The sequence below is a fragment of the Hypanus sabinus genome, chromosome 4 (genome assembly GCF_030144855.1).
Source record: "Hypanus sabinus isolate sHypSab1 chromosome 4, sHypSab1.hap1, whole genome shotgun sequence".
Lineage (NCBI taxonomy): Eukaryota > Metazoa > Chordata > Chondrichthyes > Myliobatiformes > Dasyatidae > Hypanus > Hypanus sabinus.
In genome coordinates, this window is record NC_082709.1 from 182,680,157 (window position 1) to 182,694,506 (window position 14,350).

General features: G+C 42.6%; 1 protein-coding gene across 1 annotated transcript; it reads left to right on the plus strand.

The window, feature by feature from the left end:
* The first annotated feature begins 234 nt into the window (after positions 1-234).
* Positions 235-11,282, plus strand: LOC132393553 (lysozyme C-1-like). Its single transcript, XM_059968960.1, has 4 exons — positions 235-502; positions 807-980; positions 6,621-6,699; positions 9,365-11,282. The coding sequence occupies exons 1-4, from the start codon at positions 319-321 to the stop codon at positions 9,429-9,431; spliced, it is 504 nt and encodes a 167-aa protein (XP_059824943.1). The 5' UTR covers positions 235-318; the 3' UTR covers positions 9,432-11,282.
* Positions 11,283-14,350: the final 3,068 nt, after the last annotated feature.

Sequence of the window (14,350 nt, forward strand, 5' to 3'; positions counted from 1 at the left end):
TGATTTAATGCAAGGTACCCCATGCCCTGTGTGTATATCACAGGTACCAATTTGGTGCCCTACAAAATGGGTACTGCTCTTGAAAAATATACGTTGCCTTTCACTGCATCACGAGTCTGATATTCTGCAATTCTCCCAAGAATTGCACAACCAACAATTGCACAACTCACTGTACTTCCTGTACATTTGAGGAACTGAATGATTTATCCCCAGAGGTTCCATAAAAAAAGGGGAATCAATACTAGCATTTATATTAGTGATATTAGGAACACGAAGAAGACATCTGTTTTTCACAGTCATAAACTCCAGGCAGAAAATATGTTCAGCAGGGTAAGCCGCATCTCTGGAAAGAGAAACAGAGTCAATATTTCAGGCCCAGGACTCTTTGTTCTCAGTCTCCTGCTCGTGCTTGTAAATGCCAAAATCTATCAACGATGTGAGCTGGCAAGAACCTTAAAGAGGTTTGGCCTGGATGGGTATTACAACTGTAGCCTGGCTAACTGTGAGTATCACTCTATAAAACACCTGAGTTCTCTCTTCTATGATATTGATTTCAAAGTTTTTTCTTACAACTTAAAAAGAGATTGGCTCATCAAATTTATGCCAGATTGCCATTGTCCTTTGCCATCTCCCAGTATTTCAGCACCAGATACAAAATGCTGGAGGAACTTTATTTCACTCTGTAACTGCTGCCTGACCTGCTGAGTTCCTCCAGCAATTTGTCTGTATTGCCCAAGATTTCCATCATCTGCACAATCTCTTGTGTTTATGATAACTATTATGGAATTTTATTATTCTAACTGCAGGGGTATGCATGGCTTTCTATGAAAGCAGATACAACACAAAAGCGGTTAATCCAAACAAGTGGCATGGAGTAGTTGTGTCGACGGACTACGGCATTTTTCAAATCAACAGCAAATGGTGGTGTAATGATGGGAAAACTCAAGGTGCTAAAAACATCTGCCGGATTCCATGTGCTAGTAAGTATTGGGTACAGATGATGGGATGTTACGTTGAAGTTGTATAAGATGTTGGTGAGGCTTAATTTAGCATACTGTGTGCAATTTTGGTCACCTACCTACAGGAAAAATGTAAATAAGGTTGAATGAGTACTGAAAAATATACAAGGAGGTCCTGAGTTTAAAGGAAGATTAAATAGGTTAAGACTTTATTCCTTGGAACGTAGAAGATTGAGAGGATATTTGATTGAAGTATGCAAAAGTATGAGGGCTATAGATGGGGTAAACTCAAGCAGGCTTTTTCCACTGAGGTTGAGGACTACAACCAAAGGTAATGGCTAAGCATGAAAGGTTAAAAGATTAAGGGGAACATCAGGTACAGCAGGCAGTGAAGAAAGCTAATGGCATGCTGGCTTTTATAACAAAAAGAATTGAGTATAGGAGTAAAGAGGTCCTTCTGCAGCTGTACAGGGCCCTGGTGAGACCCCACCTGGAGTATTATGTGCAGTTTTGGTCTCCAAATTTGAGGAAGGACATTCTTGCTATTGAGGGAGTGCAGCGTAGGTTCACAAGGTTAATTCCTGGAATGGCGGGACTGTCATTTGTTGAAAGATTTGAGCAACTGGGCTTGTATACACTGGAATTTAGAAGGATGAGGGGGAGCTGATTGAAACATATAAGATTATTAAGGGATTGAACACGCTGGAGGCAGGAAGCATGTTCCTGCTGATGGGTGAGTCCAGAACTAGAGGTCACAGTTTAAGAATAAGGGGTAGGCCATTTAAAACAGAGATGTGGAAAAACTTTTTCACCCAGAGAGTGGTGGATATGTGGAATGCTCTGCCCCAGAAGGCAGTGGAGGCCAAGTCTCTGGATGCATTCAAGAGAGAGTTAGATAGAGCTCTTATAGATAGCGGGGTCAAGGGATATGGGGAGAGGATAGGAACGGGATACTGATTGTGTATGATCAGCCATGATCACAGTGAATGGCGGTGCTGGCTAGAAGGGCCGAATGGCCTACTCCTGCACCTACTGTCTATTGTCTAACATGAGGAGTAATTTCTTCACTCAGAGGGTGGTGAAAGTGTGGAATGAGCTGCCAGCACGAATGGTGCATGCGAGCTCGATTTCAACGTTTAAGCGAAGTTTGATTAGGTACATGGATGGGGGGGAGTATGGAAGGCTATGGTCCCGGTGCATGGTCGATGGGAGTAGATGGCTTAAAAGGTTTTGGCATGGACTATATAGGCCAAGGGGTCTGTTTCTATGCTGTACTTTTCTATGACTCTAAGTTGTAACTATGACATCCGTCTCCTGCAGAACATTTCCATTATTGCTGCATGTAGCTAACACTACATCAGGTCATTATTGATTGGGGTTCAATTCCTTACCCATAACCACCTGGAAACCTATGATCACTCTTCCCAAAGTATTCTCCATGGGGCAGCACATTAGCATGGGGTAGCAGTTAGCATAATGTTTTTACAGTGCCAGTGACCTGAATTCAATTTCCATCACTGTCTGTATCTTTGTCCATTCTCTCCGGGACTGTCCGGGCTTTCTCAGGGGGCTCCAGGTACCTCCCACATTCCAAAGATTAGGATTAGTACGTTGAGGGCATGCTACGTAGATACCAGAAGCACCGCAACACTTGCCGGTTGCCCCTAGCACATCCTCAGACTGTGTTGGTCATTGGAGCAATCGATGCTTTCACTGTATGGTTTGATGTGCATCTGATAAGTAAAGCTAAGCTAATCTTTATTGTCTGGATTAGAGAGTGTTAACTATATGGAGAAGTTAGCCAGACTTCTCCATTTGTGGGAGACCGATGAGGACCTGACAGAAGTTTATAAAATAAATTAGTATAGATAGAGTCTTTTTCACGGGGTAGAAATGTTAAATTACAAGAGGACATAGCTTTAACATGAAAGGGGTTAAGAAAATGAATGAGACAAGCTTTTTCACACAGAGTGGTTCCTCCAGAATGCTAAAAATCCTGCCATTAACCCTATATTCAACTTTGACCTTGCAGAGTGAACCACTTCAAACATTTCTTGGTTGAACTCCATCTGCAACTTCTTAGTCCTGCACAGCATCCTGTTAATGTCCTGTCATAAGCGGTGACAATCTTCTACACGTTCCACTACAGCACCAACCTTTGTGTCATCTGCAATCTTACTAACCCACCCTTTCACTTGCTCTGACTACTTGACTAATCATCTCCACTTCCTTCTCTCATGCTCTGGAGCATTCTCACTTCTCACTTTCCTCCCCGAGTCATTCTTTTCTATTTCAATGGATCGGTTCCTAATCCCATTGCCAACTTAGTTAAATTATTCAGATTCAGGTTCATTTATCACATTTACATAGAGCGAACTGTGTCATTTGTGTTAACAAACCAACACACTCAAGGATAGGCCCGCAATTATCTGGCCCCATCAAAGCATGCCCACGATGCTCAGCAGGAGTGTTAGTGACATGGAGAAGTTAGCCAGGCCTCCATTTGCGGGAGACTAAAAGTACACATCAAAACAGAACACACCAAGCAACAAAACAATAGTAAAACAAGCTCTTTCCTCCCTTCCTAACACCCACCCACCCTTGCGTGTATATACTCCTCAAACCATGGGAGATATTGTCTTCTTTACAGTCTTCTGCGCTTGTAGATACTGGGCCTCAACTTCTCCAGCAGATTTGTAGAGATTCACAGATTAACTTCTGGGCTTGCGGTCCACCTAAGGGTTTCTATCTGGACCTTGGATTGACTCTTGTCTTCAACCTTCAGTCTTGACCCAGGACTCACAGATGATGTCCATAAAACCGTAAGGTATAGGAGTAGAATTAGGCCATTCAACCCATAGTGTCTGCTCCGACATTCTATCATGGCTGATTTACGAAGAGTGATTGATAAGTTCATGGCCTAAGGTAGAAGGAGTCAATTTTAGAAAACCTAACACATTTATTCTTCCTACATTTACACACTTACTCCAGCGGACGCGGAGCATATGGATCCCTCCTTTGTAGAAGTTAATGTCCTGGGCTTCCAGAAGTGGTCCACAGAAGGGGTGATTGATAAGTTTGTGGCCTAAGGTAGTAGGAGATGAGTTATTAACTTCAAACTTTCTGCATTTTCACTCAAAGAGTTGAACTGCACGTGCATGTAACGAGAGCTGTATAACTCATCTCCTTCTACCTTAGGCCATGAACTTATCAATCACCCCTCGTATTATCCCTCTCAATATCATTCTCTCCATGACATTTGATTCCCTTATTAATAAGAACCTCCACTTTAAGTATACTCGATGATTCAGCCTCCACAGCCATAAGCAGCAATGAATTCCATAAATTCACCACCCTCTAGCTAAAGAAATTCCTCCTCATTTCTTTACGAATGAGATGTCCTTCTATTCTGAAGCTATGTCCTCTGGTCCTAGACTCCCCCACTTAAGGAAATAGTCTCTCCACATCAGTCTATCCGAGCCTTGCAATACTCAATAGGTTTCAATTAGATCCCTCCTCATTCTTCTGAGATATAGTGTGTACAGGCCCAAAGCCATCAAATACTCCTCACACATTAACTCTTTCATTCCTGGGATCATTCTCATGAATTTCCTCTGGGTCCTCTCTGAATGAAGACCCTGGTTGAGGGCCTAAACACTTTTGCAGTGGGGACATTACTCGAATCCTGATGATTTGCAAGACTTCCCATTTGAATAAAGTGCCCCCGCACCTGTATTTGTAAAGTACTCCAGCAATCAGAAACTTCTACTCTGTCGTCTGCGCTCCCCCCCATCAGACATCCATCTTCCTATTTTGACTCTGTTAGCACATAAAACTGGGAATATTAAGAAATTAATAAATTAAGAAATAAAGTCATTGCTTTTAAATTCTGATTTCTTAACTTCTTCTCTTGATTGTGAAACTCTAACTGTAGAGATACAGCATACAGCCTGAGTCATTATTGCATCTGTGTGACCCAACTTGTGGCTGAATCCACACTCTCCACACCCTCTCTGCACCTGTCCTTATTTTTATTTATTTTTATTTGGAAATTTGGCACAGTAAAGACCCATCCTGCCCAACAAGCTGCACCGTCTCACTATCAACCTATTTAACCCTAGTCAAAATCACAGGACAATTTACAATGACCAGTCAACCTACTAACTGGTAAGGTTTTGGAATGTGGTAGGAAACTGGAGCACCTGGAGAAAACCCAAACATTCATATGTATAAACTCCTTATAGATGACACCAGAACTGAATTCTGAAATCTATCACCCCAAGTTGTAATCACACTGTGCTAACTGCTACACTACCATAACACACCTAATATCCTTAACCCTCACACTAGAAAGATGACAGGCCATTTCTTACACTGTGATAAGTGTCAAAGTTCATTAGAGTTCAGAAGAATGAGGGGTAATCATATTGAAACAAATAAAAGTGTAATGTAAACATAAGAGATTCTGTAGTTGCTCGAAATCCAGTACAATACACATGAAATGATGGAGGAACTCAACAAGTCAGACAGCATCGCTGGAGCAGGTCATTCTTTGGTCTGGACTCCAGTCTTTCAGAGAGCTGACACTCCTGATTTTCCTTGGTTGATCACTGAGCAAGCAGTTGTTGCATTCAACCTGTTGTTGAATGTGAGGTCCTACTCATCCATCAGTGCATCAGGAACAGCATAAGAGTGGTATAAACGGCATAAGAATTCAATAGTCATTACAGACAGGACAATATCTAATAATAATCTGGATATAATAGTACAGGATAAACAAGCTGGGACAACTTACTTAATGGATGGAGCCTTTCCAAACATACATAAAGTACAAAAATCAATTAGTGAAAAACACCAGAAATATGATGAATTCAAAAAGGAAATTGAAAGACTATGGAACACAGACAAGGTATATATTGTCCCAATAGTAATATCTTCTCCAAGTCACTACATAATGGCATTAAACAATTAGGTCTACACAGCAATATCTATATAAATCTTCAGAAAGCCACAATACTAAACAACACTAGAATAGTCCAAAAGTTCCTAGAAAATAACAAATCAACATGTTTGGCTAAGCCCGTACCTCAGGTTTTACCAGCTTGAGCTGAGAAAAAAATAAATAGTGATAATGTTGATAACTTATTAATAAAACACTTTTCAGACAGATGATGGAGTTCAAAGTGCTTTACAATGGGATAAGATACAAACATGAAAATAAAAGACAAAAAGATGTTTGTTGAAAACAAGGTTTTGAGTTAGTATTTAAGAGTATCAATTGAGTCTGCAACCCTGATAGATTTAGGTATTGAATTCCACAGGTATGGTAGTGTAGTGTTAAGTACAAGCACCTTACAAACACCAGTGATCACCAATCAATGTTCGATTCCTGCCACTGTCTGTAAGGAGTTTGCACGTTCTCCCTGTGACCATGTAGGTTTCCTCTGGGTGCTGTGGTTTCCTCCCACATTCCGAAGATGTAAGGGTTAGGGTTAGTGAGTTGTGGGCATGTTATGTTTGCACTGGAAGCGTGGTGACACTTGCGGGCTGCCCTCAGCACAACCCTCACTGATTTGATTTGCCGTGAATGATGCATATCATCGCATTTCTAAGTAAATGTGACAAATAAAGCTAATCTTTACATTTCATTGATGGTTACAGATCTCTTGAACGATGACCTGAGTGATGACAGCCGGTGTGCAAAGCTTATTGTGCAAGACAACAAAGGAATGAAAGCCTGGTATGTTAAATCTTCCTCTGTGTTTATTTTAGTTCTGCAGTAACTGGGAACTTACTGGTATGAAGGTGAAGGGCACTTAGTTCCAGTTCTTTTAGATAGGGTTTGACCCAGAACTCTATTGTTGTCTATGCGCAGTCTACAGATTCTGATTGTGACTGCATCTTTTCCCATATCCAGGAAGGGATGTGCTGACACTGGAGAGGGCTCAAAGGAGGTTCACAAAAATGATTCCAGGATTGAACAGCTTGTCATATGAAGAGCATGTGATGGCTCTGGGCCTGTACTCACTGAAATTCAGAAGAATGAGGGGTGACCTAATTGAAAATGATTGAATATGGAAACACCTGGATAGAGTAGACGTGGAATGTATGTTTCCAATAGTGGGGAGTCTAAGACCAAAATCAGAATCAGGTTTATTATCACTGGCATGTGTTGTGAAATTTGTTAACTTAGCAGCAGCAGTTCAATGTAATACATAATATAAAAGAAGGAGGAAAACAATTAATAAGTAAATCAATTTATGATTTACATATATTGAATAAATTAAAATTGTGCCAAAAACAGAAATAATTATATATTAAAAATATGAGTTAATGTTCATGGGTTCAATGTCCTTTTAGGAAATGGATGGCAGAGGGGAAAAGGTTTTTCCTGAATCACTGAGTGGGTGCCTTCAGGCTTCTGTACGTCCTACTTGATGGTAACTGAGAAAAGGGCATGTTCTGGGCACTAGAGGTCCTTAATAATGGACGCTGCCTTTTTGAGACACCACTCCTCGAAGATGTCCTAATACACTAGTACCCAAGATGGAGCCGACTAAATTTACAACCTTCTGCAGCTTCTTTCAGTCCTGTGCAGTAGCCTCTCCATGCCAGACAGTGATGCAGCCTGTCAGAATGCTCTCCACGGTACAACTATGGAATCTTTTGAGTGGATTTGTTGACATGCCAAATCTCTTCAAGCTCCTAATGAAGCATAGCCACTGCTTTGCCTTTTTTATAACTACATCGATATGTTTGGGACCAGGTTAGATCCTCAGAGATCTTGAGAAACCAACATCTTTTGATATATATACATGGCCATTCTCAATAAATTCATAATAGAGTAATAACTATATCAGAATCAATGGAAGATCACACCAATTTGGGGGTTCAACAGTGTGCAAAAGAGAACAAATTGTGCAAATACAAAAAGAAAGAAATAATAATAATAATAATTAATAAGCAAGTAATAAGTGTCAACAACATGAGATGAAGAGTCCTTGAAAATTAGTCTAGAGGTTGTGGGAAGACTTCAATGATGAGGTAAATAAAGTTGAGTAGTTATATCCATTAGTTCAAGAGCCTGATGGTTGAGGGGTAATAATTGCTCCTGGATCTAGTTGTGTGAGTCCTGAAGCTCCCGTACCTTCTTCCTGTTGGCAGCAGTGAGAAGAGAGCATAACCTGGGTGGTGTGGGATCTTGATGACGGATGCTTCTTTCCTGCAACAATGTTCTATGTAGATGTGCTCAATGGTGGGAGGGCTTTAACTGTAATTGACTGGGCCATGTCCACTCCACAACCAGCATTTACCTGTCCACTACATATGCAGCATTTTATGTGTGTTGTTCGAGATTTCCAGCATCTGCAGAATCTCTTGTATTTATAACTTTATGACTGTGACTATTTTACAGAATGCATTTAACATAGATCGGTCCAAATGACCTGATATATTTTTTCTTTCAATCCGCTTCCAAGTCTGGTTCTAATCGATTGTAATCCACGACTGAATTCACAATTCAGAATAATGTGGTCTCCATGAGAACCAAACGGTTCATGTTTATTATGCTCGTTTGTTTTATTTGTTCATTATGTGCTGTGTCGTATGATGTACATCTTCACCAATGTAACACCAGGGCTCAAGGACAGCTTCTGTCCCACTGTTATCAGACTCCTGAATGGGCCTCTTGTACAATAAGGTGGAATCTAAAAGATTTTTAAAGCGTAGCTTTATTTGTCATACGTACAACAAACCATTGAAACTTAAAGGGAGATATGTTGCTTTCATCAGATCAAATTAGCGAGGATTGCACTGGGTAGTCTCTCTGTGTCACCAAGCTTCTGGCATCTACCTCATTATCATCTTGCACTTGATCATTTCCCTGCACTGCTCTCCTTCAGAGGTGTTTACCCTTCATTCTACATTGTTATTGTTTTACCTTATTCTGGCTCCATGCACTGTGTAATGGTTTGATGTGTATGAACAATATGCAAGACAAGCTTTTCACTGTTTCTCAGTACATGTGACAATAATAACCCAATTCCGAAACCAATTATAGTGGGTTAGAACATGTTCTTGAACCTGGTGCTACTTGCTTTCAGGTCTTTGTCACTTCATTGGAGGAGGGAGAATGTCCAGCATGTTGGCTAGTTTTCTGAGGCAGTGGTCAGTGTAGACAGAGTTAGGGTTGGTAGGGGGAGTGGTGGTGGAGGAGGTTCGGAATTCAATACTGAGTTTTAGAGGAAGGAGAATGGAGGATAGATCTTAACTGCTGGAGAAAAGATTCAAATCTTCTTCCTTCAGCAATCCAGAGTGGAGTAGCTGATGAGCTGCTCTTCAGATTTTGGTCTTCGGCTCAATGGATTGTCTTCTTATTCTCTATGTGTGTCCCTTTTGGTTTGCAGGGTTGCCTGGAAGAAATATTGCAGGGGAAAAGACGTCAGCCGCTTTGTGCGTGGGTGCCGCCTCTAAAGCAAAGAGTGATTCTGCCTTCAAGCCCCACCAGATCTGTTTAGTCACAGCTCAACGCTATGTTCCCAGTTCACTTTGTATTGTTTGAATTGGCCTGCTTCCCAGGGAAAGGTAGGATAGACAAGGCCAGCTTCGCCCATCCAAGTAACCAGGAGTGAGGGAAGAGCGGGCTTCTTAGCGGAAGATATGACCCATCCAAACAGCATTTATAGCATTAGTCAGCAAGGCCCTGCACGAGTGGCCTAAGCTTGCTTCACAGAGGTGACATTTGTATCAATGCTTCGGTCATGGTGAATACAGTTACTGCCATTGTAGACGACCAACCATCCCAAATCCCTTCATCACTCATTACTCCCTCTTATCCTCCACTGTACACAAACAAGAAAAGAAGTCAACAGGTCAGGCAGCATCTATGAAGCAGAATAAGCAGTCGAACGTTTGGGCAGAGACTCTTCATGGAATGAAGGGGGCAGGAGCCAGAATAAGAAGGTGGGGAGGGGGGCAGCTTCACTCTGATGTTTGCAAAAGGCAGGATTTCCTGCAGGCTACCCACTTCAATTTGATTTCTCATCCTCATTCTGACATGGATGTTCATGGCCTCCCCAAACTGCCACAGGTTGGAGGAGTAACGACTCACTTTTCACCTGGGTAGCCTCCAAGCTGATGGTATAAACATCAATTTCTCCAATTTACAATAATTCTCCCTGCCTCCCTCCTTCTTTCTTTCTCCATTCTCTATTCTGGTTCCCCACTCATTACTTCTCTTCTCCTCACCTGCCCATCACCTCCCTTTGGCTCACCTCCTGCTTCCATTTCTCGTATAGTCCACTGTCCACTTTGCTGGCTGGTGGCGTAGTGGCACCAGCACTGGACTTCGAAGTGAAGGCTCCCGAGTTCAAATCCGGCTCCCTTGCACACTTTCCATCCATGCTGGGTTGAGCATCAAGCTAGAAACTCGGCCTCGTAAAACCAAGAAAGCCTGCTAAAAAAAAACGCCGTCACAATGGCGTCCCAATGACTCCACTCGGAGTTAAGGGCTTTCTTTTTTTTCTTCTTCTTCTTCTTCACTTCTTCAGCTCTTCATCTCTTCCAGCTCCCAGGTTCTTAATTCATCCCCCATTCTCCACCTACCCACCTTCCCCCCAGCTGGTTTAATCTGTCACCTTTTTGCTAATACTCCTCCACATCCCCCGAACTTCTTATTCTGGCTTCTTCCCCCTTCTTTTCCCGTCCTGATGAAGGGTCTCGGCCCAAAACATTGACTGTTTATTCCCCTCCATTGATGCTTCCTGACCTGCTGAGTTCCTTCAGCATTTGTGTATATTGCTCAAAATTTTCAGAATCTGCAGAATCCCTTGTCTTTAGGAAGTAAAGGTATTATTCCTGTGGCAGGGTCCAGACAGAAAATATCAACCATTTCTCTATTTGACCTGCTGAGTTCCTCCAGAAGTTTGTTTAATTTTAATTTAATTTAATTTGATTTGGAGATGCCCATGGATTAGGCCCTTCAAGCCACAGTGAACCAACAACCCCCGAGAACCCAGATTTAGCCCTAACTTGATCATGGGACAATTTACAATGACCAAGTAACCTAATCTGTACATCTTTGGGTCATGGGAGGCAACCGGAGGACTTGGAGAAAGGTTGTGCATTTCACAAGGAGGTTGTACGGAGACTCCTTATGGTGGGTGCCATAAGTGAAATCTGAACTCCAACCCCTGGAGCTGTAATATTGATGCCAGGAGCAAACTTGCCTCTGTCTACATCTTCAACCTGCAAGTATCATATATGAGCCATTATATTGCTACCGCATGTCGAAAAGATAAAAAAAAATAAAGATAATAAATATTTGATACTGTCTTGTTCATTTTTCACTACTGCACTTCAAATGTACAAGACGCTAGCGAGACAATGCTTGAAGTATTGTTCTGGTCACCCTGTATAGGAAAGGGGTCATTAAAGTGGAAAGAGTGCAGGGAAAATTTATGAGGATGCTTCCAGGAATCAAGAGCCTCGGTTACAGCAGGTAGTTATGACTTTATTCCCTTGGAGTGTAGGAGGCTCTGATGGATGACAGTATAGAGGTCCATAAAATCATGAGGGAGAAAAATAAGGTGAACAGGCACAATCATGTTCCAAGGCAGGTGGAACTAGAATCCAGAGGGCATGGTCTTAAGGCGAGAGGGGAATAAAGGACCTGAGAGGCAACTGCTTCATGCAGAGGCAACAAACTGCTGAAGAGAGTAGCTGAGGTGGGGAAAATAACAACTTTAAAAAGACATTGGTATAGATTCAAGATTTAATTTTGTTTATCACATGTACATCGAAACATACAGAGAAATGCACAATTTACATTAAGAACCAAAACTGTGGGCAGCACGCGAGTGTCGCTACACATTCCAGTGGCAACATAACATGCGCAGAATCCTCGGTAGAACAACCACAGAGCACAATAAGCACCAAAACAACAACAGCCCCATTTCTCCTTCTCACTCACACACATATACAGTCCTCCAAACCCAGGACAAGTCTTCAGCCTCCAGTGGAGTTGGACTTGCAGCATCGGGGTTTGATTTCCACAGCACACTCACAGAGATTCAAACACTCATCTCCAGCCATCAAGAGTCCAGACTTCTGATTTAATCCTCATTCCTCGATGCTCAGCTTTGATACATTATCAATATAATGTAGATGGATAGAAAGGGTTTAGAGACAAATATGACCTCAGTGGATGGAGGAGTGGAGATGTGTCTCCACCAAAGGAGGTGTCAGGCACTCTTTCCCTCTGCTAACCTGCAGGTCACACTTGAGCAAGGTGTAGCACCTGTTTAGCCCCCCCGCCCCCACTGATCACGGTCACTTGAAGCCATGGGAGCAGGGGGTGGATGGTCATATGAGCAGCTGGTGCATATCACAAGTTCTGGTTATGCGACCATTGATGCCAGGCAGACAATCTCTGAAGAGTATTGATAATGCCTGATCACCCATCGTGTAAAGACACTGCCCAGAAGAAGGCAACGGCAAACCACTTTGATAGAAAAATATGCCAAGAACAATCATGGTCATGGAAAGACCATGATCACCTATAGCATTTGACATGGCACATAGCGGTGCCATGATGGGCCCAATGTGGGCAAATGGGACTAGCTTAGGTTGACACTGTACTGTATGACTCTATGATTCTGTCTTGCAAGTGGTTAATTGGTTCCTACCGAGTGGCTAACAGTGGACCTGACTGTCTCTCACACTCATCCTTCCCCAATACTGCACATAATTTTCACAGCTCTGGGATGCTTTGACCTGCACACTCAAGTGAAGATCAATATCTTCTGGTCCACTAGCAACAATAAACCAGAACAAAATAAAACTATCATTAAGACCAATTTTAAGATGATTAGAGAAAGGCATGGGGTGTCATGTCAGAGGTACGTTTTTTGCGCTGAGGGTTTGGTGCTTCAAACACTCTGCCAGGGATGGTAGCAGAAGTAAATGCATTAGGGGCATTTAAGAGACCCTTAGAAAGGCACATGGATCATGGAAAAGTGGAGGGCTATGTAGGAGGAAGGAGGTTAGATTGATCTCTGATTGAGTTAAAGGTTGGCACAACATTGTAGGCGGAAGAGCCTGTACTGAGCTGTAATGTTCTGTTCTACAGTATGTTCCTAAGAACCAACCTGCCATCCACTGGCTAAACAATGTCAGTGCAAGCAATATAAGGACTCCATCTCTGAGCTTGCTTTCATTCCCTTAGCTAATCATGCACCAGGGAGATCAAGGCTACCCAAGGTGCCAGCTAAAGGTATTGAGAATGCATACCCAACCCTCACTACAGGCCTAATTATGAAGAGGTAGAGATTCCTTAGGCTGAGATGATTCTCACCATCATACTGTTGCAGCCAATTCATATTAATTTCATAGGCATCCGTTAGTCTCATGAGACCATGGATTTGCGCCTTGGAAGGTTTTCTCCAGTGCATAGGCCTGGGCAGGGTTGTATGGGAGACCAGCAGTTGCCCAAGCTGCAAGTCTTCCCCTCTCCACGCCACCGATGTTGTCCAAGGGAAGGGCACTAGGTCCCATGCAGCTTGGCACCGTTGATGTCGCAGAGCAATGTGTTGTTAAGTGCCTTGCTCAAGGACACAAACACGCTGCCTCAGCTGAGGCTCGAACCAGTGACCTTCAGGTTACTAGTCCGATGCCTTGTGCACTAGGCCACGCGCCAACACTATATTATTAATTTAAAGGTAAGATAAAAATGATTTGTTGCGTGTATATCAAAATATTGAAATGCACAGTGAGATGTGTCACTTCCATCAACAATAGAGTATGAAGTGGGGGCAGCCAGAAAGTGTTAAAATACTTCCAGTCTGAACTTAACTTACTAACCCTAACCTTTAACATCTTTGGCATGTGGAAAGGATCCAGAGTACCCGGAGGAAACCACACCGTTATGGGAAGAATGTCCAAATTCCTTACAGACTGCGGCAGGAATTGAACCCAGTCTCGGATCACTGGCACGATCAAGTGTTATGCTAACTGCTATGCAACCTTACTACCCCTCTACATGTGGCAGCTGTGCCAGTCCCCAATTGCCATTGAGTCAGTGGAGTTGAACCTCTTCCTTGATGTGCTGCAGTCAGTTAGATGAAGGCGCTGTCACGTTGCTGTTGAGGAGGGAGTACTGTAATAGGGACAGACAATGAAGGAATCAGTGATGCATTTTCAAGTCACAATCCCTTGCAACTTCAAGTTCAGTTTCAGATTCATTTATTCATCACAAGTACATCAAAATGTACCTAAGGATATAACTCAAAATACGCTGGTGGATCTCAGCAGGTCAGGCAGCATCTGTGGAAAGGAATGAAGAGTTGACGTTTCAGGCCAAGGCCCTTCAGCAGTCCTGATGAAAGGTCTCAGCC